General features: G+C 40.9%; 1 protein-coding gene across 4 annotated transcripts in view; it reads left to right on the top strand.

The window, feature by feature from the left end:
- The window catches only part of carmil3 (capping protein regulator and myosin 1 linker 3), an 89,290-nt gene that overhangs the window by 39,398 nt on the left and 23,839 nt on the right, over window positions 1-26,053 (top strand). For all 4 annotated transcript variants that reach the window (XM_069711350.1, XM_069711352.1, XM_069711351.1 and 1 more), the window contains exons 14-23: window positions 1,037-1,114; window positions 7,958-8,034; window positions 14,450-14,554; window positions 18,142-18,211; window positions 18,319-18,400; window positions 20,101-20,197; window positions 20,287-20,341; window positions 22,305-22,477; window positions 23,656-23,724; window positions 24,313-24,406. In XM_069711350.1, the coding sequence (XP_069567451.1) occupies window positions 1,037-1,114; window positions 7,958-8,034; window positions 14,450-14,554; window positions 18,142-18,211; window positions 18,319-18,400; window positions 20,101-20,197; window positions 20,287-20,341; window positions 22,305-22,477; window positions 23,656-23,724; window positions 24,313-24,406 (900 nt within the window). The remainder of the gene's footprint in view (window positions 1-1,036; window positions 1,115-7,957; window positions 8,035-14,449; window positions 14,555-18,141; window positions 18,212-18,318; window positions 18,401-20,100; window positions 20,198-20,286; window positions 20,342-22,304; window positions 22,478-23,655; window positions 23,725-24,312; window positions 24,407-26,053) is intronic.

Here is a 26,053-nt window from a genome sequence, read left to right as displayed (position 1 = left end):
AATCTCCTCTAAAGCATATCTCATGCTGTCAAGTCTGGGCCAATAAAAACACATGGGATGGTCTAAGTTTCACGGTGCCAAGTCCAAGCCTCGTTTTGACCTGTTGTCGTTTAACCTGTTGAAGCTATTGCGTTATGTACGAATGCAAACTCAGCACTTCCTGTATCCATTTCAAACTAAAAGCACTCTAGCATTTGAGTAGTCGGAAGCACTTTTTAAACTTTTTTAACCAGGCTTTTATTGTGAAAAATTAGCAGGAATGTCTTGTGACTAAAATTAGACCATCACACTTTAGATGAGAAAATAAAAGCAGAATTATATTGTTGACTTTATCTAGTTAAAGTGATGTAATACATTATTGAATATTGTGTGTAATGGTAGGACAGTGGTTACACAACATTAGAAACGGCAACAATTGAACCGTGCTCGTGCAAGTGTGTGCGCTCTAGTACTTCAACAAATAGCACCGCACGCCTGCATCCGGCCAGTTGTTATTTCCTGCTCAATCTCTTCAAGCTGAAGTTGCCTTTGGTCTCTTGGTGGCTCTGTCAGTTTTTGAGGATATGAACCAGGTTTACAGCGTGCTGGAGAGTACTCCAAGGGTGTTCAGTGTCTTGGAAATTCATCCCCTCACTTATGCTTTTCAGTCCCATTTTAGCTGTTTGGAGCAGTTATCAGTGATACGAACTCGCCAAAAGTAGGATTTTGCAGATGTGTATTTAAGCTAAAAACAGCTGAAACTTCTTGTTATTTAAGAATATTCATGTGAGGTTTGTAAATAATTATGCAAATATGTATTTTAGAGTTTTAATGAATTAAGAACACTTCATAGAGACATGTTTTCATGATGGTATTGGGGAATCTTTTTTTGTTAAACAGTGTCAAAAAAGCCACAACAAATCAAAATAAAAAACAAGAAAACTCCCAAGGAGGTAAAACACATTTATACGAACTGTATGTTGTTGGAAAGGTAAACTTGGACTTGTCTCTTGGATATAAACATTCCGTAAAGGCCACTCTCCTTCTTCCCATGCAGAACCTGTACCTGTTTCTGGCCCAGCCCAACTGCCTGGTCCACTTGGACCTGTCTGGGACAGACTGCACTGTGGACTCGGTTTGTACTCACCGTCTCTGTTACAGTCACTACCCACCCATCACTGTCTGATCTCATCTCCAGGATGGCTTCTGGCCAAGAAACAGAAGGGGTTAGCGTCCTGAATACGAATCGCCCACCACACAGACCCTCAGTTGACTCTGTGTTTCTTTGAGGTCCTCTGGGCACAATGCTATGAGTGATGGCACTACAACAGAAATGTATAGCCTCTTATTAACAATACAAACTAAATCTTGTATGAAAAGCACACAGAAGAATCTGTTGCATGTGTTTGTTCACGTCTTTGTCACGACACAGAGTTGGCTTTGTCTGTGTTTTTGCTGAAAGGATGACGGAGCTTTCTCTCTGACAGAGTATAGTGACCACGCTTGAATGTTTCCGCCCCTGCCGGTTACTGCTGAGATGGCACTTCTTCTTGGTTCTCTGTGAATTTGAGAGACTCTGTGGAACATGTTTTAAAGTTACTACTGTACTCAGGATGTTTTTGGTGTCGGTGTTCCTCCAGAGGATGTAGAGGTGTGTAGAAAGTGCTGGCTGAATGGAAGGTCACGTTTACGTTTGGTTCCCTTGTCGGTGCTGCTAATGGGACATAGCGCAGTAGTGAAATGCAAGGTTGGATAGAACAGACCTAAATATATATATATTTTTTTAAATTTTTTGTATTGTTCCCTCCACTGTCAAGAGGTTAGAGGTCGGTGTCAGCTACAGATCTACACCGAGCTCTGCTGTTGCTTCGCGACAGAAACACTTCACGTCCTAAACTGTCATGGAGCCACATTATGTTACAAATCAAGCGTTTTTGACGATCTCGAGGTCTATGACCCAGAACTTTATGCTACTTTGTAGTTTTATTCCACAACAGTTCGGTGGGGAAAATACTCGATTATTCATTAAATACTAAAGCGTTTTAACTTTGCATAATTTTGGAAATAATTTTTTTGTACAAAGCATATGGTCAGCCCCTTGATGTATTGTTTAGTGAAAAAATCTTTGTCAGATGATTTGGATTTTTTTAGTCTGGAACATGCCTCAAAAATGTCCTTGAAAGGACTTTTTCATACTTTTAGTGCAGCAATATTTTACACATTTTCAGTGTTTTATTCGCAGTCTTGATTTCTGGGGTTTTTAAGTAGCAAAAACCATCTCAACATAGTTTTACATCTGCTCTCTGGAGCTCTACCAAGAGCAGGCCGTTTTGTGTCCGTGTCTTTAAGGATCATTGATATCAGTAACCGTCTCTTCTGATTGGCTGATTCTTTTCATGGGCGTAATGCACAGCGAGGCCAACTACAGGTTTTCTTCGGTCTTGTAGATTGCTTGCTCTTGATGGAATTGCCGTTCCGTGTTTTCTTTCACATAAAAGGTTGGACAGTGATTGGTGCCGAGGGCTGACCTATGACATGAGCATGAGTTTGTGACATCACAGATGTAAGGAAGTCTAAATGGCAGTTGCTGAATATGGGCTTTCACGGTATTATTTTAGCAACTATATATATATATATATATATATATATATATATATATGTATAAAATATCATGTGGGGCCCCTTTGTGTAATGAGTACTTGTTTAAATGCATTTTGCTGATTCTACTCATGTCGTTGTCCTCATATTCTTTTTCTGTTGTTGTATTATTACCTTTGCTTAAGAAAATGGTGTGAATAATTCTTCCACTTCTGGTTCCTTTGAAACATGATGCCTTGTGCTTCCCTGTGATCCGTTTGCTTTTTTCACTCGTTGCACTTCACTTCACTCGAGCAGCTTTAAACACTTAAAAGCAGCAAGCTTGTCAAGGAGGAATCTGTTTCATGGAGGACTAGCCCACTCGATGAAACCAATCCTCCCTCCTGTTAATGTGGGTCATGAATCTTGTATTGAATTATGTGCATGAATGGAAGTCGTTGCATCTGTTCTGCCTTTTTTGCAACTTCTCAAACTTGCTTCTGCTTTCAGAGGAGAAAAGTTCTCTTTGCAACACCTGCTTCATATCCTATTTTTTACTAATTGTCATCTATCCTTTAGATAGGAACTTTCTGAGGGAGAATTAGTCTTTTTGTTTTAGTGTTAGCTTGTTGGATTGCATTTTTAATACATTTCCGTTTTTAATCGGACATGCAGACAATGGTCGATTAGTCTATTTGTGTGATGGATCGCGCTGCCAGCGAAAAAATGTATTTGTCACGAGTGATGAGATGCTCTTTAAGGTCTTACGAGAAATTGAGTTTTGATGCCAATCATATTCACCCCTCCTGTCTAACAAACATACATATCATTTTTTTATTTTGAGATTAATTGGCTCACTCTCTAAAGCACTTTATTTTGAAAGTCAGCCATATCATCTTGAGATGAGAGCTCGGTTTGATGTGGCCCCTGATGGCTGGTCGATGGCTCGAGTGCTGCATGATGCTAAACTGATCTTATAAGCAGTATGTGACACAGCATACTTGATTTCCTGCTCGAGTTCTTCGTGGTTTTGTCCAATTTTTTTAATGTGAAACTTGACAGTTGATGGATACACAGTATAACAAATTGAGGAACTGTAAGTAATTAATTTTTCCTGGTACAGCTTTAGCTTGACTTTGATTCACTGCAATACAATTACACTTCTTATTGCCCATTCGGTCCAGCTATCGGGAATTAGTTGACTTCTTCGACAGATGAGCACTTTCCGTACACACTTTGAAAGATTGGTAGAAGGAACACTGCCTGCTACTTTTCAGTTGGTTGCTGGAGCTTTAATGTGGAAGAACATATAAATAATAAATGAAAAAAAAAATCTCAAAGTCAGTTTTCTTTTCAAACTATAGGCCCTACAAGACGAACTTCATTATTCCTTTTTTTTTTTTTTTTAAATATTACTTTTTCATATCACCTTTATATAGCTGCTCATTTAGGGTACAGTGGATTTAATAATTGTTTAACTTTGTAAAACAATGGTAAAATATAAGACCTATCTCAAACCCTCATTTAAGCATATCTTTAAGGTATAGTAGAAATGCTTTATAGCAATATCTCGGTAAGAGAAAATAAGTAAATCAGTGTTTCAGCTTCAGCTCCATTTGTTATTGTTACAGTGGGTACGGAAAGTATTCAGACCCCTTTACATTTTTCACTCTTTGTTTCATTGCAGCCATTTGCTAAAATCAAAAAAGTTCATTTTATTTCTCATTAATGTACACTAAGCACCCCATCTTGACAGAAAAAAACAGAAATGTAGAAATTTGTGCAAATTTATTAAAAAAGAAAAACTGAAATATCACATGGTCATAAGTATTCAGACCCTTTGCTGTGACACTCATATTTAACTCACATGCTGTCCATTTCTTCTGATCCTCCTTGAGATGGTTCTACTCCTTCATTGGAGTCCAGCTGTGTTTAATTAAACTGATTGGACTTGATTAGGAAAGGCACACACCTGTCTATATAAGACCTTACAGCTCACAGTGCATGTCAGAGCAAATGAGAATCATGAGGTCAAAGGAACTGTCCAAGGAGCTCAGAGACAGAATTGTGGCAAGGCACAGATCTGGCCAAGGTTACAAAATAATTTCTGCAGCACTCTAGGTTCCTAAGAGCACAGTGGCCTCCATAATCCTTAAATGGAAGAAGTTTGGGACGACCAGAACTCTTCCTAGACCTGGCCGTCCAGACAAACTGAGCAATCGTGGTAGAAGAGCCTTGGTGAGAGAGGTAAAGAAGAACCCAAAGATCACTGTGGCTGAGCTCCAGAGATGCAGTAGGGAGATGGGAGAAAGTTCCACAAAGTCAACTATCACTGCAGCCCTCCACCAGTCGGGGCTTTATGGCAGAGTGGCCCGACGGAAGCCTCTCCTCAGTGCAAGACATATGAAAGCCCGCATAGAGTTTGCCAAAAAACACATGAAGGACTCCCAGACTATGAGAAATAAGATTCTCTGGTCTGATGAGACCAAGATTGAACTTTTTGGTGTTAATTCTAAGAGGTATGTGTGGAGAAAACCAGGCACTGCTCATCACCTGCCCAATACAATCCCAACAGTGAAACATGGTGGTGGCAGCATCATGCTATGGGGGTGTTTTTCAGCTGCAGGGACAGGACGACTGGTTGCAATTGAAGGAAAGATGAATGCGGCCAAGTACAGCGATATCCTGGAAGAAAACCTCTTCCAGAGTGCTCTGGACCTCAGACTGGGCCGAAGGTTCACCTTCCAACAAGACAATGACCCTAAGCACACAGCTAAAATAACAAAGGAGTGGCTTCAGAACAACTCTGTGACCATTCTTGACTGGCCCAGCCAGAGCCCTGACCTAAACCCAATTGAGCATCTCTGGAGAGACCTGAAAATGGCTGTCCACCAACGTTCACCATCCAACCTGACGGAACTGGAGAGGATCTGCAAGGAAGAATGGCAGAGGATCCCCAAATCCAGGTGTGAAAAGCTTGTTGCATCATTCCCAAGAAGACTCATGGCTGTACTCGCTCAAAAGGGTGCTTCTACTCAATACTGAGCAAAGGGTCTGAATACTTATGACCATGTGATATTTCAGTTTTTCTTTTTTAATAAATTTGCACAAATTTCTACATTTCTGTTTTTTTCTGTCAAGATGGGGTGCTGAGTGTACATTAATGAGAAATAAAATGAACTTTTTTGATTTTAGCAAATGGCTGCAATGAAACAAAGAGTGAAAAATGTAAAGGGGTCTGAATACTTTCCGTACCCACTGTATAACCCCAGTGTATCCAAGGCAATGCAGACATTGAAGACAGACTTCCAGAGCCATATAGATATGCTTATAAAATATCTTCAAAACATTGCAGAACGGTACGAGTGTCTTTGTGATATTTCAACTGCAGTGAATTTAAACACCCAATATACAGCACAGCCTGCGGCAAAGAATCACAACTCGTTTTTATGTATGTGTGTGTTTAAGACCAAATGCAGCAATTTCAAAAATACTCTGTTATACACAAGTAGAACTCTTCAGAAGCAAAATCCTTATTGCTTATTTTGCAGACAAATGGCCCCTATAACTGACTTATATTTGAAGTGATTAAAAGTCTAATGCTGTTGCATGTCTAACATTGTACAGTTACAGCTACTTTATATGCAGTTTGGCAGTCTAGTTACTGGAGGTCCAGTGGTTCACAACCAAGAGCCCTTCAAAGCACCACAAGATAAATCTGATGTGTTGCGAGATGATTAATGGGGCACGAAGGAAGAAAAAAGAAAGTTATACTTCACACATCGGTATTCATTTTTTTTCTCTTTTTGCAAAAGTGGGTGTTTTTTTTGTGTCTGTGTGAAATATTGGATCATTTAGCTCTTTGTGGCTGGAAAAGTTAAATGAAACCATTTTAGAAACTTAGATGGGAAATCACTCTTGGTGTCAGTGCGACTGTAACAACTCTGAATTATGATAGTTGAACCCCCAACACATAGTTCTTTTCTGAAATGGTTCATGAGCCAAAACTCTTGAGGACCACTGGTTTAATGTGTAACAATGCATTGAATTTGATCAATTTGTCATATGTTGTCTCATGTACCTGAAAAGAAACCCGTAACTGTAACTGAATGTAGTATTTTCTACCTATTTTTTCTGTCCTGTACGTACGTTGGTACTCTTCACTGCTGTATACAGCTGATTAGAGTGTCAGCACCAAGTGAATGGGTTTACTACTTTAGGCAAATCCTACCATCAGTGTTTCCCACTGAAACTTTAGCTCCTCAATTTTTTTTTTAGCAAAACACCCAAAGGTTACGTGCCCAGCTCAAGTGCACATAAGCCTGGTGTTCCGCCAAATTGTGTTGTACACCCATCAGTCCACTAGAGAATACCGTGTCAGTGTCACGTTTTGTCTCGCCTAGGCGTGAAAAGTACACGCATGTTTGACAAGGGTTGAAGAAGTCGGTCATTTGATGAAGTACCAAGCTGGACAGAACAAACACTGGACTGATGTTCAAGACTGGGAGAAAGCAAAAGTCAACGTGGATTTCTTCTAACTAAAATAAATGTTTTTTCAATAACATAACGTTTTTGATTTGCATGACATGTCAAGTAACGTACGCAAAGTTACTTTCCGAAAATGACTTATTCAAACCCAAATCATAATCTTTTCATAAACCTAACCACTTGGGTTTTTGTGCATTTACATAAGGCCTTTTACTTTCCACTCCTAGCCAAGACAACACGCGACACTGACACGGCATCTTCTAGTGGACTGACAGGTGTATTGCAGACCTCACGTGATACCAAGTTGAATAATAATGTGGCGTCTTCCTCAGGACTCACAGAAGATCTTTATCAAATAGTCAGAACAGATTGAGACGTCTGTTTGTTTCCACCCTGCAGTGAATGCCATGTTGCAGAATTTATGACACCTATTACTGATGGCTGCCATATTCCTTGGAAATCACACATGGCAGATGCTGAATACACTTGTGTGCGGTTGTACAAACTTAATGTTTTGTACAAACCCCAACCATATGGCACACAGAGGATGAAATAAATCCTGAAACAAAAGACAAACACTGTTTTGTCCTGATTTGACCAGCGGTAATGTCTCATTTTGTCCCGATCCATTTTTCACACACCAGCATGCAGAGCCTCTATGAAACTCTCTTTTACTGTGGAATAATTCCAGCATTACGCATGAAGGGTTATTTTTTTCAAAAGAGGTTCCACTTAGAACGAAATATATATATATATTTTTTTTGTCTCTTTATATTGCATTTGTGTCAGCTTTAATCTGTGCTATAACCATTTGTGCAGCGCTCAAGAGCCAAAATAACTGTTATACAACCAATTACATTCGCCGTGGTGAACGTAACACTCTAACACCCGTTTATCTGTGTTTCTCTGCCAGTTGTTTGGGGCCTTGCTGCGAGGCTGCTGCGCTGACCTCTCCTACCTGAACCTGTCCAAGAACGCCTTCTCTCATAGGTGGGTGTTCACCTCCAGTGTTAATCCCTGCTTTTTTCTTTTTTTTTTTTTTTCTAAGAGGGGAAAAAAAAAAAAGAAGGCACACAAACACATTTATTTTCTACTTATGACTCAGCCAAACAGCTCTGGAGGAATTCCAGTCAGGAGTGTGCGGAGGAGATGGAGCATCATCATTTATTTTCTGCTGTAGATTAGTGTTTAGCCCTGGACCTCACTGATGGAATTAACATCCACGCTCGCCTTGGCAAACCTCATTCGTTCTGCCCTGCTGTACGTGCGTGTGTGCTTGTGCGTCTGCGCGCAGCATATGTTTCCAGCTCTTCTTTAATGTACACATGTCTCTGTTTGCTAACAAGTTTCCTGTCTGTCAAGCGCCTGAATGCGTGCTCACAATAATTTTTGGGGTTTTGTTTTGCATGTTTCAGTGTGGATGTGTGTGTTTGTTTATCTTGCTAGCAGGCACAAGCGGTTCCAGCTCTCATCATGTCGTGTCCCCTAGGAGCCCAGGAGCTTCCCCTGCTCAGCATATTACATTACAGAATTACAGCGAGAGAGAAGATGGTGAAAGATGAGACTAATTTTAGATGGGAATTATTGTTCCAATCCCCAGGCTCCCCCGCCTGCTTCTTTTTTTTTTCTTTCTTGATCTGTCTTTTTCTTTTGTATCTACCTTATCTTTATATCCATCTTTTACTTTTTTTTTTTTGCACCTTTCTGACAGCACCTCTTTCCCTCCCCTTCTTTTACTCATGATTTCCATCCATCTTCTCTGTCTGCTTTTTATCTTTCCCTTTAAATTGCTCATCGCTCTTCTCCTTTCCTTCCTCTTCACATCCTCCACCTTTCATCATCTCTACCACTTTACCACTCTTTCTCCTTACATCTCTCCGCCCTTCCTCCTCCTCCTACTCCTCCTCCTCCTGCTCCCCCTCCTCCCCCTCCTCCCCCTCCTTCCTTTCCCTCTGTTCATAGTTCATCCCACCCCCTGCCAGTCCCGTCTGCTATTAAATGCATGTTGCCTCGGTGCTGCCGGTCAGATGGCTGCCGTGTCGCGGTGACAACACGGAGCCACAAAGCTGAACCGAGCTGATAAGAACCGCCCGACTGCTGCTCATGAATATGGAAGTGACCGCCTCAGACCCCTCCTTCACCTCACACACACACACACACACACACACACACACACACACACACACACACACACACACACACACACACACACACACACACACACACACACACACACACACACACACACACACACACACACACACACACACACACACACACACACACACAGAGAGACGGGGGCACTTTTGAGAAACAATAAGCAGCCCATGTAGATATTGTTACACACACGTCTGGGTACAAGTTGCTGATACAGCTCTCTGGAGAGTGTTTAGTGAGAGAGACAGTGACACCGTATCTGCTTATGCGACAGCAGCCATTCTGTGGAGTCTTGACAAGCTGTATGCTAATCATTACAAACGGGTCGAAGACGAGCTGATGTTCCACACACTGGGAGGTTATCACACCAGCAGTGACAGGCGCTTGTAATGTAGCCGCACTGCTATCTTAATGTCTTTATCTTCTTTCTTTTTTTCTTTTGACCTTTTCCATTCCTTATGATCTTTTTCATTTCTACCCCTCATAACTCAATTTTCTCCTGCTTTTTTTTTTTATCTCACATTTTTTTTCTTATTCATTTCCTCTGTTGCAGTTTTATCGTGTCGCCCAGTTAACATGGTTTAATCTTTTTGTGGGGTGAATGCCGGAGCATTCTGAACGATGGGACTCTGTCAACCGCACATTTGCTTAATCACAGGGAAATAACAGATATGCAGCATTTCAATGAATACAATGAACCTTTTGTCCTATCATCTGTGTGTGTGTCTGCAGCACACTCATTTACTAGGTTTGAAATTAACACCCAACCAAAATTAATTGCACAGTGTAATCTTGTGAAGTTACAGGCTTGTAAAGTGCTAAATCAAAGTGTGCTGGTCCTGCTTTAACATTAGAGTCACAACAATCGGTGTGAAGCACTGGGTCATGTTCACAAGGACAACAAGGACTCCTACTCGCACTGCAATATGCACAGAGGAAATCTAGTTAAGTGGCACAGAAATTGGAAGGGTGTCATGATTAGTCATTATATTCACGGCCAGTCACATTACTGCTCTCATATCTATGAAACATCTGTGCCAAACACGTGGGGCAGTCGGAGGGAGGAGAGAGCAGAGCCGTTTAGAATGTCGTGGAGGTTCAGACAGTATTACAGACACATTAATAAAGGCCGGTGATTTCTGAGTGTGGTTTATTTTGAGTTGCCGTGTTTTCTATTACTGTGGCTACTGTGATTCTTTTGGTCGTGCTAATTTTGCACAAACTACGCTCTTCCATTGTAGAGCCTGGGGGAAGCGAGGACTCGTGCTACACAGTGTATATTTGTGCATGCAGTACAAGCCTCCTTTGGTCTGCGGTGGAATACAGCAGAGGACATTTACTCAACTACTTTATCAGTGTTTTCCTTAGGTTTTTAATAGGTGCTGTGATAGTGGTGGTCAGTTAATTGACTAAAACTAAACATTTTCACATAATTTGTAATTGTAATCTGTTATACACAGATTGGACAACTCAACAGTATAACATGTTGAACTTTGCTCTACCGTTACAACATTAAAATGGTGCTCACATGTCCATGCCAATGATAATAATTTATATGATAAATTGAACTCCTAAGAGGGCCATGTAGCATAATGAGAACTTTTACTTTTGCTACTTTAAGTACCGTATATTTTTCTGACAGTATTTATGTACTTTTACTTAAGTAAAACTGTCAGTGCAGTACTTTTGCCTGTAATTGAAAATGTTTTCATTGTGGTTTTGGTACTTCAACTTAAGTAAAATATCTTGAGTGGTTCTTCCTCCAACGCCTAAAGCTTTCCTAGTAAACGTGATTTTTGTATGACTTGTTTCAAGCTCTTGTTTCTGAGACTGACCAAAAGTAAACAGAAAGTGTCAGACTAGAATGACTGTAATTTCCAACCAAAGTTTCATTTGAAGTTGAAACACTGCGGTAATTAAAATATCTCTAAAAGTTGAAGTGTAACCATAAAAATAAGTTGACTGATTGTCTTTGAAAGGACTGAAAGATGCTCAGGCTTCATTGGAACTGAGTCTGAAGCTGCTGAAGTCAGTGGAAGTGCTGAAAAGCATTAGAGGTCAAAATAAAACTGCCAAAAGGACTTTGGACTTCATTTTTAGTTTGTTATTGTATAAAACTAACAACAACTTTGTGAATCTACACTTGTCAACACAGTAAAATACAGTCCATAGTTTAGAGGGTGTCAGCAATGTTATCTGGTGCCATCATCAGGTCAGAATTTTAATTTGTCAAACACTTTGATTCACGACCATTTACCTGCAAAACTAATTTAATGCCCATCAGCATTAATCAGCATCAGCTACATTGTGCTCGGTGCTAATGAGCAAATGTTTTCAATCGGCGAGAGACCCTTGTTTTTCTGTTTTCTGAGTGATTTTATATCGGAAAAAAATAATTCATTAAGGCATACCTGTTGTTAACTGAATCTGTAGCAAAGGAGAAATAATTAAATCAAAGTAAAAAATGTTTGCAGACATTCATTGTTTCGTATCAGGAAACAAACAGCTGCATTTCACATCATTAATGACAGCTTTCCCTTAAAGGAACTGAAAGCTCATTAACAAAATTAGTCATGCCTGTTTTTCCAGCTATGATGAGTCAGTATGTTTGCCATGAAAAATGTTAACATGAAATGTTAATGCAATAACATCATTATCTGAAAATAGAAGATGAACATGTCATGGTTCTATGTTTTTGTTGTTTATAATGGTGGCTTGTCATGGATGTCATTAACTGCATTCTTCATCTTTACTAACATGACAAGACTATTAATTCCAGAAAATTGCAAATGTGCTGCAGTCGTGGATGAATGTGTCGATACTCTTTCCCAAAAAAAAGAAAGAAAGAAAAGAAAACTCAATTTTCTCTGAAATAATTTGAAAATGACAAAAGTAATTGGCCTCCATGATTGTTTATTAAACATCAAATAAAAAAACAGACTTTGCTTTTGATTTTTGATTCAAAACAATATCTTAAATTATAAAACAAAATGGCATTGACAAAACTGATGGGACCCTTCACCTAATATTTTATTGCACAAACTTCAGAGGCAATTACTGCAAACAAATGACTTCTGTAGCTCTCAGAAAAACGTATTCACCTGCCAGCAGGACGTTTAGTCCACTCTTCCAGAACAAACTGCTACAGCTGTCTCGGGTTTGAAGGTGCCTTCTCTAGACTGCATGTTTCAGCTCTTTCCTTCGGTGTATCATAGGATTCAGATCAGCACTCATAAAAGGCCACTTTGGAAGAGTCCGATGACTGAGTGAGACAGAGCTTTTTAACACTGGGCAGCTTGTTTCGCTGCAGAATGCCCTGATAGTTTTGAGATTTCATTGTTCTCTGCACAGATTCAAGACACTCTGTGCCAGGTGCATCAAAGCAGCCTAAAACAGAAACAAACCTCCTCCATGCTTCACAGAAGAGATGTTGTTCTTTTCTAAGAAAAACTTTGTCTTTTTGTCTGAGATGATGGGACTCTCAAAAAAGCTCCAGTTTTGTCTCATCTGTCTAAAGCAAGTTCTCCCAGAAGAATTGTGACTTGTCAATATGTATTTTTTTTTTTTTGCAAATTCCAGTCATTTTTGAAGTATTTATTTCGACGGTGGAGTCCTTCAGGGTCGTCTTTCATGGAGCCCACTGCACTGAAAAATGTACACATGGAGTGGTGAGTCACTGATGTGCCTTGATCTTGGAATTCAGATTATATCTTTCTACCTTTACCACCATCCTTCTGTTCAAGCTGGGGTTCATTTTACTCTTGCAGTTGCATCCAGGCAGTTTGACTACAGTTCTAGTGACCTTTAACTTGTTCATAATATTTACAACTGTAGTAACAGGAACATCAAACTGCTTGAACATGTTCTTATAGCCTTTACCTTTAACATGCTCGTCTATAATTTACTTTCTGATCCCCTCAGACGGCTCTCTGCTTTACTTTCCATGTTCAGTGTGGTGCACACGATGATATTAAACAGCAGTGACCTCTTTTCTCCATTTAAATGGGCTGAATGACTGATCACAAGATCGAGGACATGTGTGATACTAATCTTAGAAAACAGTTGACTTGAAATGTGACTAAAACACAATCATTATAAATATGTTTCTGTGGTTTTACCAACACATATGCCAATCGCATTTTGGAATAATCTTTGTAGAAGTGATAATTTATATTTTTTTCATACTGTCTTTTCTTTTCTCTGTGACATACCAAAGACATGAAGGTATACATGAGAACATTTCTTTTAATTTGGTCAATTTTCAGGAGGAATGAAGTTTTAGTTGTTGTTTTTTTTACCATCAAATCTATCCAGGACTATCTACTGGTCATTTTGGCTGCTGATCTATGAAGTAAATATGAAGTCCTGTACGTGTATTTATATCTCTTGTGTGTGAGTGTGTATTTATTAAGCTGCCTCGTCTGAAAACAATACTCAGTGTTTATCAGGGTGAAAAAAAAATACAGCAATAAAAACGGCCTGTGTGCTTCACAAGTAAACAACATATCAGCTGCCTGAAGAGAGGTAGCGGGTAATCTTTTCCCCGAAAAACAAACCTCATCTTTCTGCAAGATGAATTCATCCGTCCCCTCGCGTACTCCTCCTCCTCCTCCTCCTCCTCTCTTACTTGCCACTCATCATTTTCTCCCGCTTCCTCCAGACTCCTCATCCTCCCCCTGTGGTGAATTATTTGTACCGTGGGGGCTGAAATGGCAGATTGGCTGCTTTGACAAGTGCTGAAAACAGATCTATACTACATGCATCCTGTGATACACGCATGCAGACATACTCCCTGTCAATCCCTCTGACTGGCGGGGTAATGCACTGTACAGGCCATGCAGATGGTTGGATAATTGATCAGTATTACCTTTTTAACTTGTGGCAGTAATTAATGTCAACTTCACCTTTTCACGGCGTCTGGTTGATTATAATACTGACCTAAATGTCGCAGTCAGCATCTGTCTGCTTTACCCTTTTCTCTTCCTCTCTCGTAACGTTCCCTCTCTGTCAGGTCTACGCTCGTCTGCTGCAAACTTTCTGTCACTCTTTATTAGCGCATCATGTCCTTCTGTCATCCCGTCTCTTGTCCCGATCAGTCTGTTATCTCTTCTCACTGTTCTCTGACCACCTTTTCTTTTCTGTCAAATGGCCTAATTGTGATTCTTCTTTAAAGCTCACCCTCCGTCCTTCCTCGTTGTAACATCTCTCCTCTTCTTTTCTGTGTTGTCCTTTCTTTTTTTTTTACCAGGAAAGCGAGAGATTCCCTGCCAACTTTCCGCCAGTTCTTCAGCTCAGCATTCAGCCTGACCCATGTCAGCTTAGCCTCCATGAAGGTCCCCCCTGATTCACTGAGGTGAGTTCCTGTCACAGGCAGAGATTTAAAGGGACCTTCAGAGCCCTGAGATCTACCAGCATCTCTTACATGCAAATCACTTGTACAGCTTAAACTGCAGGAGGCTGAGCATATCCTGAACGTTATTTAATTCAAAACCATTTTGAATGTGTCATTATTATGTATCTGGGCTGATCACACTGTAATTCAATACCGCACGAAATTCATTTGATTAAAAAAAAGATGGATAACCCCCATATCAGCTTGCATGCATGTGCCTCCACTTCTCACACAATGCATCCAGATAAATACATCTAAAACATGAGAAATATCAAATAAACAAATCACTCCCAAAAATACATCAAAGCAGCTTTTCACAAACACACAGTGAAGATACCTGCAGGTTTAACAGGGGGAGCGACCTGTGAAAAGAGAGGCTTTTTTCCTTAAGTGACGAATGCATCAATTTCAGTACTGGGAAAAATTCTAATGAAGGCAGTAAAGCACCATCTAATGCCAAGTGCTATGTTAAGTTCACATATATATGGGGTTATAGAAGACAGTCAGCCAGCAGACTGAAACCTATTTATACTATCAGCAGGTGTAGACTCCTTAGAAAAGTCTATGCAGTGCTCTTGATAGCTAATCAATTACCATAGCAGGCATGCAGGCAGACAGCAGACAGTCTCCCCAAATCTTCAATTTAAGGACCAAAAACCAAGTAACCCTCACCTGTTGTGTGCATAGATGACCAACTATCAGTACAATATGCGAGTTCAGTGTTGCAGAATTGTTGTAAGATCCTATTACGTTATTGAGGTGTATGTTATGCAGATTTTCCTCTACTGAAAGTTACTTTAAAAGGTTCTCTGTTGATTTCCTTATTATTACTCCAATAGTAACTGCTGTGCATTTCTTGTTTAATTTAGTAACTAATCACTTGTATAGACCACACAGGCCAAATGATTTATAGATTTTAGAGAGATTATGTACAATTGTGCCTGTGTACCTGATGCAGTTCAGTCTCCGTGTCCTGACCCGACACTCCCTATTGGTTAACACTCCTGAGCCACTTAAAGTCAGTACAGACTCTAATTGGTTGGGATGACAGTTCATCACAGTTGTCAGTGTTGTGCAATAACATTTGACAGTGCACTGATCCGATATATGGAAAATCTCAATCTGTGTCCTCATCGTCGTATCATGACATAACTGATCCACGTCATGATGATGTGGCTTCATGTTACATTAAAATGATTCAGTGACAAATTTACAGTTTGATAAAACACACAATTGGTATTAAATTGGCATATTGGCTTAAATTAAAATCAATGTCATGATATGGAGACAAAAAGGTGGATCAGCTCAACACCATTTAATAGCAGATGATACCACAGCTCTCACTCATTTGGCAACCAGCTCCTTCTCTTAGTGTTACATTGTGCATACGATGAGTCAGGTGTTCCTGATGTGGCTGTATTATGAATATTCTGCTGACTGTGTTCAGCTGTGACTAGTGTATCACCACTTTGTGACAGCCAACTGGCAACAGAATCCCTTTCCCTTCATTTGGAAAATCTCTGGACAGGAAGGATGTACTGCGTTGGCAAAATAAACTGCGATAAAAGCCAAGATGCCAAGAGGATGTGGTAATATACACATCAAACAGTCCCTGTTATATTGTGTTAATGATATGGGCGTAAAATACTATATGTTTACAGCTGAGGAGCCACAACAGAAAGAATGTCAGCGATAGATATTTAGAGAAAAAAATCTGAGGTAATTGTAAAGTCACTTAACCCTACTAGATATTATAGGAATATTACAATAAGCTCAGAATTATATAATAAATAAATGTATTGCTTTGAAAAAAAAATGGTTTTAATTGTTGCAGAATGTCTCCTTATGTTCCTATAATGAATTTTGCACACTGTGGGGGTAATGAAATCCATAAAATAATCCAATTAGGAGCTGAAATACTCCAAATGAGCCAGTATGAAGTTGTAGGAGACATGTTTTCGACTGTTTAATATAGTTTCCCTTCAGATTACAGCCCAGCAGCCGAGTGATCGCGTAAACCTGATGTCGTTTCTGTTGAAATGAAACTTCACCGACATGACTTCATAAGCAGCTTCTCGGAAAACGCACGCATTTTATTATTATTTTTAACTTCCAACCTCTTTGGGCATTGTTAGCGGCAGCTTTGACTGATGCCGCCTCTCTGTGTCAGCAAGCGTTTGCAGAGATTTGTTTAGTCAAACTCGGAAGCCTGAGAGCGGCGACGGATGAATTCCCACCGGGGCCACTCGTGCTAAAAATGTATCCACTCATGATGCTGCGAGGTGCATCGATTTAAAACGCCAGGTAACTCGAGCACATGCAGGATCGCCGCTGAAGGCCTTTTGAATTTGCTATCCAAGAGGAGACTCTTAAAATGTAAGAATCTCCACGCATTAACACGAGTGTTCTCTGGCCCCTGCTTTCACCCTGATGCATAGCTGATGTAAAACGGCCTTGAGAGGAGAGCAGTTTAATCCGCCCTCGTTTCAAGCGCAGACTCTCGCCGTACGAGACTTTTATTTTTAATTTTTCATTGTTTCAGGTGTGAAAACCAGAATAGTTTCCACCCCATGGAGTGCAGTTTGCATCCAAACCATCAGTGAGATTTTAAAACATCAAAGCACACATTAGGTTTCAAAACCTTTTTCCTTAACAGCAACGCTGCCCTGTTATTGTGTTGGTAGACTGGCATTCAATTAGAGGACACACTGAAGCCACTCGTACTAACCAGCTTCCACTGTGCTGACATGTCTTTGTGCATGTTCAGGAGATCTGTGACTTAAAAAAACCAAAAAACAGCTCAGAGCAGCCAATCGAAAAAAGCCAGTTTCCCTACAGGGACTGCAATGTGACGGTTTCTCTGCTAGGTGTGTATCCTGCTGTTAGCTTCTCCTGGCCAAAAAAACCCACGATCAATAACAGAAAACAAAGCAAACTGCCAGCAATTGAGATGACTGTGTGCTGCATGATGGATCGCAGCCAAAATGGATGGAGCAGGACTCCCCACTTAGCACCTCTCCTCATTACCTCTTCATGGCGCGCAGCTCTTGTATGTGTATTTATCGCACAAGAACAACCTCCAGCAGAGCCTTGATGTGCAAATGCAGTGTTCTCTCCGCACCCGGCCGGCCTCGTGTGTGTGCACGTGCAACAATTGGCCACTTCTCCAGAATAAATATGAAAGCTTTTTGAGGTGATTTCTGTCTGGGACTTAGCCGAGCTATGAATCTTCTCTTTAAGCTACTTTTCTCTAAATCCTTTAAGATGGCTCTGAAACTTTTAGGTGTGCGCCGGAGAACGTGGGACAGGACGGGACAGCTGATCCGTTTGGGTTGTTAGACACAATTGGATTTCTGTGGGAATGATGGTTCACTATTTTTTTTTTTCATCTTCACTTGTCTTTGTTCCTTAATTGACCTGTTTATCCCTATTTCTTCTTACCTACCTGTCATTCTGCTCACCCCTCCCTCCATATCCACTTTCACATTAATCGCCTCTTCTTCCTGCCTCTCTCTTTCCCGCCCTGCCTCGCTCGTGTCTTCCTTCAGGGCTCTGTTCCTGGGTTTGTCCAATAACCCTCATATCACTGATTTACACCTGGACATCAGCAGCTGTGAGGTACGCTCTGTCAGTGGGTGCTCCACATATATTCGCTCATCATCTTCATAGATTAACGCTCACGGCTATCCCATCCTGCTCCACTCCTGTCTGTCTTCCGCCCACAGTTGAGGTCAGCGGGTGCCGGCGTGATTCAAGAGCTGTTTCCTCGCGTTTCGTGCGTCGCGACTTTCGACATCTCTGATAATGGTAAGAGACACGTCTGTGCACACACCCACCAGGGATGCACTCAGAGGGGCTGTTTGATGTATGTTGGGTTGGACCTCAGCATATATACAGCTGTTGAACTGAGCGGCTACCTTTTAAACTGAACTAAAATACATTTGAACAAAAGGCGCACGCCACTGATTTTACACACACACACACACACACACACACACACACACACACACACACACACACACACACACACACACACACACACACACACACACACACACACACACACACACACACACTTCAGTGGAGTATCACGCATCCTGTTTAATCATGTAACGTTGTTGCAGTTTTCCACAAAGTTTAACTTGTGTCATAGAGATATCAGCATTATCTCAGCATGGACTTCAAATCTTTAACACAAATCTTGGTCGTCTTGGGAATTTTGTGTTTCATGGAGTTGGTTCTAATGCATTATGGGTACTGTAGTATTCAATGTTTTTTGGAGGTTAATCCATTCTACTGACTACAATTTAAAATAACTTGGCTGCTGCTGCACAGATTTTGATCCTTCTTTTTCAAATCTTATTAAATACCCTATCTTTATGGAAATCACACTACATTGTTGGACTGTCTCTTTAAAGGATGCCAAGACATGCCATTGGTTTGGTTAATTTGATTACATGCAATTCTCCTGTATTTCAGGACCATCTCCTCGTTTTGTTGTTTTTCCTGGTAAACTGTAATTTGCACGGCCTTAAACTTTATTATGATTAACCGTCAAACACTGATCCTCAAGTTTTATACGTTTGTCTGATGTTACCAAGTTGCTTTATGATCTTTAAAACACGTCTACCCACAAAAACCCCACACGTTCACACACAACTACAACCTCTCTGTCACTGCAACCTGGCAGCCCACAACCCAGTGCTGATTTAACTGTTGTCAAAATGCCAGGGCAGGCCGGCGTTCCACCTAAAAGACCCAAAATACACACCTGCAAATTTAAGCAGAGTTGGACTGAACAGTTTTAATCATATGTGCTTGTCACTTCGATAGTTTCAATCCATTTACAACAGAAATGTTAACGCGTCTCCTTCAACACATGTCAGTTGTGGAGCTTTTCTCCACCTCTCCTGCTCTGTTATGTCACAGGAAACTCTGATAACAGAATCTCACCCCACATTAGAGGCATGAGAGCTTATTTAACCACAGATATTTTTTGCTCTCTAAATGAGGTATTTTCCTCCCTGTTTGCTGAAATATCTTGCCATGGTAACCACTTCCTCTTAGCTGCAGATCCTTGATCTTTTGAAAAGGTGAGTGGGTGTGAGTGGGGGGTGGGGGGGTGTTAATTGGGAGTATTTTGGAATGTCAGTGGGCAGGGAGATTTTGTTACAAAATGGACCATGAAAAAAAAAAAAAAAAACATCTTTAAAGGGAAAAAATGGTAGCACCTGGCAGAGAGAATGACGAGTCACTGGGATAACAGCCCAGAAAATAATTTCATGTTGCAAAACATCTCTTTCATTTTTGATATATCACTTAAAATCTAGTTTTTTGGGTTCAAGACTAGCTCTAAAGTTTCAGGCCTGTTCTCTTATTTATTCAGTTCATACATTAGTGTAATTAAAGATCTGCTTGGAAGTGGTTATTCACCAGAGCCCCACAGACCGCAGCCCTGCTGGCGTTGCACTTGTTCTGTATTGATACGCGTGTTGTGTTGCGTGTAGGTTTGGATGCTGACTTGCTGGCTGTCATCCCAGCATTCTCCCGGCACCCCTCCCTCAAACACCTGATGCTGGGGAAGAACTTCAACATCAAGGGCAGGTAGGAACCACGTGGGGAAACAGTGGTGCAGATGGTTGTGAAGATGATGCAGATGATGAATGTTTTTCCTCTTGTTTCTGCATCCTCAGGGTACTGGATGAAATCCTGCAGAAACTAGTTCATTTGGTGCAAGAGGAAGAGTGTGTGAGTTTGATTATGTAACATATTGCACACAGACAGACACACACATTCTCTGGTTTTATGCACAAATACACGCCTACACATGCCTTACAGATTTGTCACCGTACCCACACACACACACACACAAACACACACTTTTTGTGCATGCACAACCTCTCACTTGTCACTGTTTAAATTCTCGTGTCCTCATTCATGCGCGTTTAAGCTCAGTCTCCAACCTGCCACACACACACAAGGCGCAAACATGCACACGAGTCACGTGGTCTGTGGGCCCAAACGAATGATTCATTTGGTCTCAGTTCATTCGCAAGAATCCCGAGGCTCTCTCTGCTCTGTAAATCCAGCATGACAAGTAGCTTACTCAATTATTTACCGTTGTTGATGGTGATAGCCCACAACGATGCTCTGGCGCAGAGCACGGACTTGGGGCTTGAGTAAAATCACACTAATAGAAGCACAGACAGGTGTAAATGTGTTTGGTTGAAGGAATTACACTCGGTTTGTCATAGGTCAGCTCACACGCTTAGTGACAGCACAAGCATCAAAACCATCTGTGAGTGTGCCCTGCAGACATTTGGCCCCGTGTTAACACAAACGTATGAGGCATAGAGGGCTGCGAGCATCAAATGTGAGAAATGGAGAACTCTCAACAGCCCGAGTGAAATGCAGCGAATTCAAAATACATCAAAATACCAAAAATAGCAATAGTTTTTGGAAATACACTTGTCCACTTCATACTGTACTGTATGTCCACTGAATTCAGAGCTGGAGTAGCTCAGTCCAAAGGTAACAAAACCTGTCTAACAGCACCTCTAAAACTAATTAAATGACTTGTTTTATCTAGATTTTTTTTTTAGGCTGTACAAATACTGAAATGTAAGATAAGTTCCAGTTTTTCCTTGTTTTTGTTGCTAACTTTAGCAAACTGGCAGCTAGCTCCAGGTTTTGTATTAATCGTACAGAAGACAAGAGTAGTATTGGTTTCCACGTCTAACTGTTGGCATGAAACTACATTTTCTTTAGTACCTAGCCAGGAAGACAACCTCTCCTTCATGAATATTTAACACAAAAAGCCTCAGACATTCTGACTAAAAATCTTTTGGGAGGTGAATAACGCTCATATATGGTCACAAAGCGTAAGCGTTAGCATAGAGCACCAGAAGCTACAATTGCATCACATTTTTGGTTTTCATTTTACACATTTTCACTGAAAAGTTTCCAATTATTGCAATTAACACTGTGGTTTAAAGGCAGAACTTTTGTATTTAGTGGCATCCAGTGGTGAAGTTGCAGATTGTAACCTGCTGAGTATACCGAGCCCTTCACTCCTCTTCCAAGCTTGTGTAAGAAACTCGAGAAAAACATTTCCAGCCACTGTTTGGTTTGTCCCTTCTGGGCTACCGTATGGCAGTGCATCATGGTGCACTGTTGAAGAGGAGCTCCCCATGTAGATATGAAGGGCTCATTCGAAGGAAATTAAAACACAATGATTCTCAGTTTCAGGTGACTGATGAAAACATTATAATCCATTTCTGCAAATAGATCCTCCTAAATCTTACAATGAAAACATTTCAATAAGCATTCAAAGAGTTTAATGAGTAATAAAAAGAAAAGCAATAAATCATTTAACTGCAGAGAGTGTGAGATTAGTTATACGGATTATAAAATCAGATTTTCATTCAGGTTCTTTCATCATTGATTTTCCTTTTTTTTTAAATTATCATAATTCTTTAATAATTAATGAGCACTGATAAATTCCCAGATTTTTGGGGAATATAAAAGCCAGAAGTCATTATATACACATATACTGGTATACACAGATGTTTGTTTTCACCACTCCCCTTCACTCAAAAGCCTTTAACACCCACGTTTTCCTCTGCACGACAAAAACTATTTTTTTTTCTTTCTTTGACATACATGCTGCTATTTCTCTTTTAAAAGTTCTCATTTTCAAATCTTCTTCCAGGCCCTGCAGTCCCTCTCCCTGGCCGACTCCAGGCTTCGCCAGCGGGGCACGGTGCTGGTCAACGCCCTGGGCTCCAACGCCTGCCTGCGGAAGGTGGACCTGAGCGGCAACCTCCTGGAGGACTCCGGGGCCAAGATGCTCAGCAAAGCTCTGCAGATTAACACAACCCTCAGGTGTGTGTGTGTGTGTGTGTGTGTGTGTGTGTGTGTGTGTGTGTGTGTGTGTGTGTGTGTGTGTGTGTGTGTGTGTGTGTGTGTGTGTGTGTGTGTGTGTGTGTGTGTGTGTGTTTTTGTTTTGTTGTTGTTTTTTAAATCAGTACTCTGATGGGCGCAAAGAAGGAATTTCCATGCAGATCACAGAACTCGTCACAGAAGACGAGAGGAGGAGTGAGTCGGGGAAAGAAGACGGTTTAGAGGACAGATGAAAGAATAGGGTCAGGGAGAAAATTAATATGTTAGGTATGGTTTAAGGAGAGGATACACTGAGAGGCAGAACGGTGAGTTAAAGGCAGCGCTTCAAAGATAGAGAGAGGAAAGTGAGCCATGTAGAAGATAAGAAGGTAAGACTTAGCGCTGAGCAGTCGGAGGGATAGCGAGGAGAATCAGTGGGAGGAGGGAGAGGGCCTTCAGGCAGCCTGTGTATCACACCAGCCTTAAGTAAAGGAAAAGAAGGCCGTGTGTGTGTGTGTGTGTGTGTGTGTGTGTGTGTGTGTGTGTGTGTGTGTGTGTGTGTGTGTGTGTGTGTGTGTGTGTGTGTGTGTGTGTGTGAGAGGTATGGAAGGAGTCGATTGGAAACTTGAGAAGGGGCGAAGGAGGATAGAGGACAGACTATTGTGGAGGGCTGAGGGGGGTAGGATGGGAGAAGTTAGATGGACGAAGAAGAGGAACTACAGAGGGAGAGTTGTGAAGAGATGGGAGACGGAGACCACCTAAGGAGAGAGATTTAGGTTCTGCTGATTACATTTCTAGGGCAAAAACGAGTCGGAGAGATGAAGGAAAGAGGGTCTGAAAATGATTGGATATATATTTTTTTTTTTTTGAGGAGTAGACGGTGTGGAGTGTAGATGGAGAAAATGCAGTATGAAGTAACAGAAGCTCATTAGTTTCATGGCAGTCGTTCATGCATCCCAAATGCTGTAATCCAAACTTCTTCTATGCATGTAGCAAAAGGAAGGTGTTCATTCCTCTGTGATGTGTTGTACTGCTATATCGTCAAAGTAGTGTTTTAAACTGTGATACTATGCCCCGTGTGAGTGTGTGATTGTGAGTGTGTTAGGAGCTTTAGAAAGCAACTGATCCTCTTCCTCTCTGTGCCTGTCTTCCCCCATTTCCTGCTGGTTTGATCCTCTCAGGAGTGTGACGTGGGATCGCAACAACACCACAGCGACGGGCTTCCAAGACGTGGCGAGAGCGCTGGAGCAGTAAGACGGAACACACAACGCGCACACGCACGCACACACACACACACACACACACACACGCACACATCAGCAGCATCTTTTTGAAGCCGGGGGGAGACACACTCACAAAATGTGGATAACCATCTGCAGTGTTTACGATTACATAGCATTTCATCAGTCGTCTTGACGTGTGTGCCAGTCAAATATGCGCGGGTGCGAAATTTGTGTGTGTGTGTGTGTGTGTGTGTGTGTGTGTGTGTGTGTGTGTGTGTGTGTGTGTGTGTGTGTGTGTGTGTGTGTGTGTGTGTGTGTGTGTGTGTGTGTGTGTGTGTGTGTGTGTGTGTGTGTGTGTGTGTGTGTGTGTGTGTGTGTGTGTGTGTGTGTGTGTGTGTGTGTGTGTGTGTGTGTGTGTGTGTGTGTGTGTGTGTGTGTGTGTGTGTGTGTACACAGCTGCGTGGGTGCAGAGGATTGAAGACAACCATTATAAGTGCCGAGGGCATTTCCTGTTTGTTCTTGTTAACATCACAATTCCTCCACGTTTATTATTGCAAGGGTAATATTATCTTTCTTTCCTCTGTTTTTCTTCTTCCATCTCTGCAAAAAAAAAAGCAACTTCACCTTGCAATACATGCCCCTCCCCCTCAGTGATGTCACCCAGGCGTACCGCAGCGCTCCAGAGAAGATGGACCAAGCCCTGACCAAGGTGAGAGGGGCTTGTGATTTCTGACAATTACGATCAGACTAATTCAGGGGTTTGATGATTAGAATTGATGATTCAGTGTGAAAGATGATTAAGTTGCTTTGGTGAAAACCCTGTGTGACATAAGAATTACTTGTCAAAGACCTCCTAAGGCCTTCTTAATATCTGGGTTGCAATATAATAACCACAGCAATAAATGAGAGATTACCAATTCCCATATATTCACAGAACTACTAAATAACTGCTATAGTGGTTCAGTTTGTATCATCCTCATATTGCAGGCATGAATTCAGTCTTTTTTCCATTTGAAAAGTCACGATCATTAAATTTTATTTGACGAATAATTGTCATACAAATATTGTGGTCTTTTTTCTGTTAATTTATCGGCTGTGATGTTTGGCTTTGTAAATAAATCCATGATGTTTACGTCATTAGATGATCAAAGATATGCTGTCCGTCAAATATTAGAAGTTAAGCACCATTAAATAAACAGTTGGCATGGCTAATTCTCCACTCATGCGATTAAATCATCGCAGAAGAAGGGCCGCAACGAGATGACGTCATTAAAAGAGCGGCAATTAAACTTCAAACGATAGAAAACGATGTGGAAATAAAGATAGAAATATGACATTGTCTATCTGTTAGTTTCATCCAGCTTAAAATGAATGAAAGGAAACCCTTTTAACATTAAATAAAAATTATAATCAGCTCAAATAATGGTGATTATGCAATAAATGTGACAAAACCTAATTGTCAATAGATATAAAACATAAGAAGATGGACACCTTGGACTATTGATTTCTAATAGAAATAACTGTTGTTGCCTTAAACACATTGAAAGGTTCTCTTTCTACTTCATGAGTAAAAGGCTTTGAACCAGGATGTTGATCATTTTGGGTTAAATGGAGGCTCAGTCTCATGTCAGAAACATGAGGAAAACAAGGATGTTCAGACAGCTAGAAATCAGCTGAGTTCATCTATGATGTTCTTTTTGTACACAGTACATTCACTGTGTGCTGGTCAGTGGCAGCAGCATGTAGCCAGTGCTCCTCTTTGCGTCACTGTTTGCCAGAAATCGTCAAGATGTCCCCGTTTTGTTTTTTTTTTTGCTCGTGTCACATTAAACCCTTCTTGATGATAAACATTTTTTTTAACCAGTGCGTCTGTGGCTTCCCGGCATTTCTGTAACTCTCTTGGTGCTTCCTGTTACTTAAAAAAACTCAAATGAAAAAGTGGCAGATCTCTTTTTACAGTTGCCTCTTGGTATTGATCTGCATGGTTGCCTTTGCAATTAATGATGTGGTTACTTTAGGTTTTAAAGACCACTTGAAATTGAGTTTATTTCTTGCTACAGAACATAGACATGATGTGAATATTTAATGTCCACCTGCAACTTATTTTTTTGGACAAAATCTGCACATTTTGACTCTTTCTTTTTTTAAATTTTTTTAATTTGATCTTTGGGCCTCAGCTCATTGATACATACAAGGTGTGATCACAAAGTTCAGAGGCTGTGAGCATGAAAGGAGTGGGAAGCTATAACTGTTATGAGAAAGTATTCCAAGCTGCGTTGCCTGATCAACATCAGCACCTGTGTTTTTTTTTACATCGCGCCACAGTTCAGGTCATTTGCTCTGACTATTTTCCCTC

This window comes from Brachyistius frenatus, unplaced genomic scaffold (assembly GCF_029030835.1).
Source record: "Brachyistius frenatus isolate BFR_SWC_R1_liver_20210118 unplaced genomic scaffold, ASM2903083v1 Contig_99, whole genome shotgun sequence".
Classification (NCBI taxonomy): domain Eukaryota; kingdom Metazoa; phylum Chordata; class Actinopteri; family Embiotocidae; genus Brachyistius; species Brachyistius frenatus.
The sequence above is the reverse complement of the archived record's forward strand: the minus strand, read 5'-3'. Positions and strand labels throughout refer to the sequence as shown.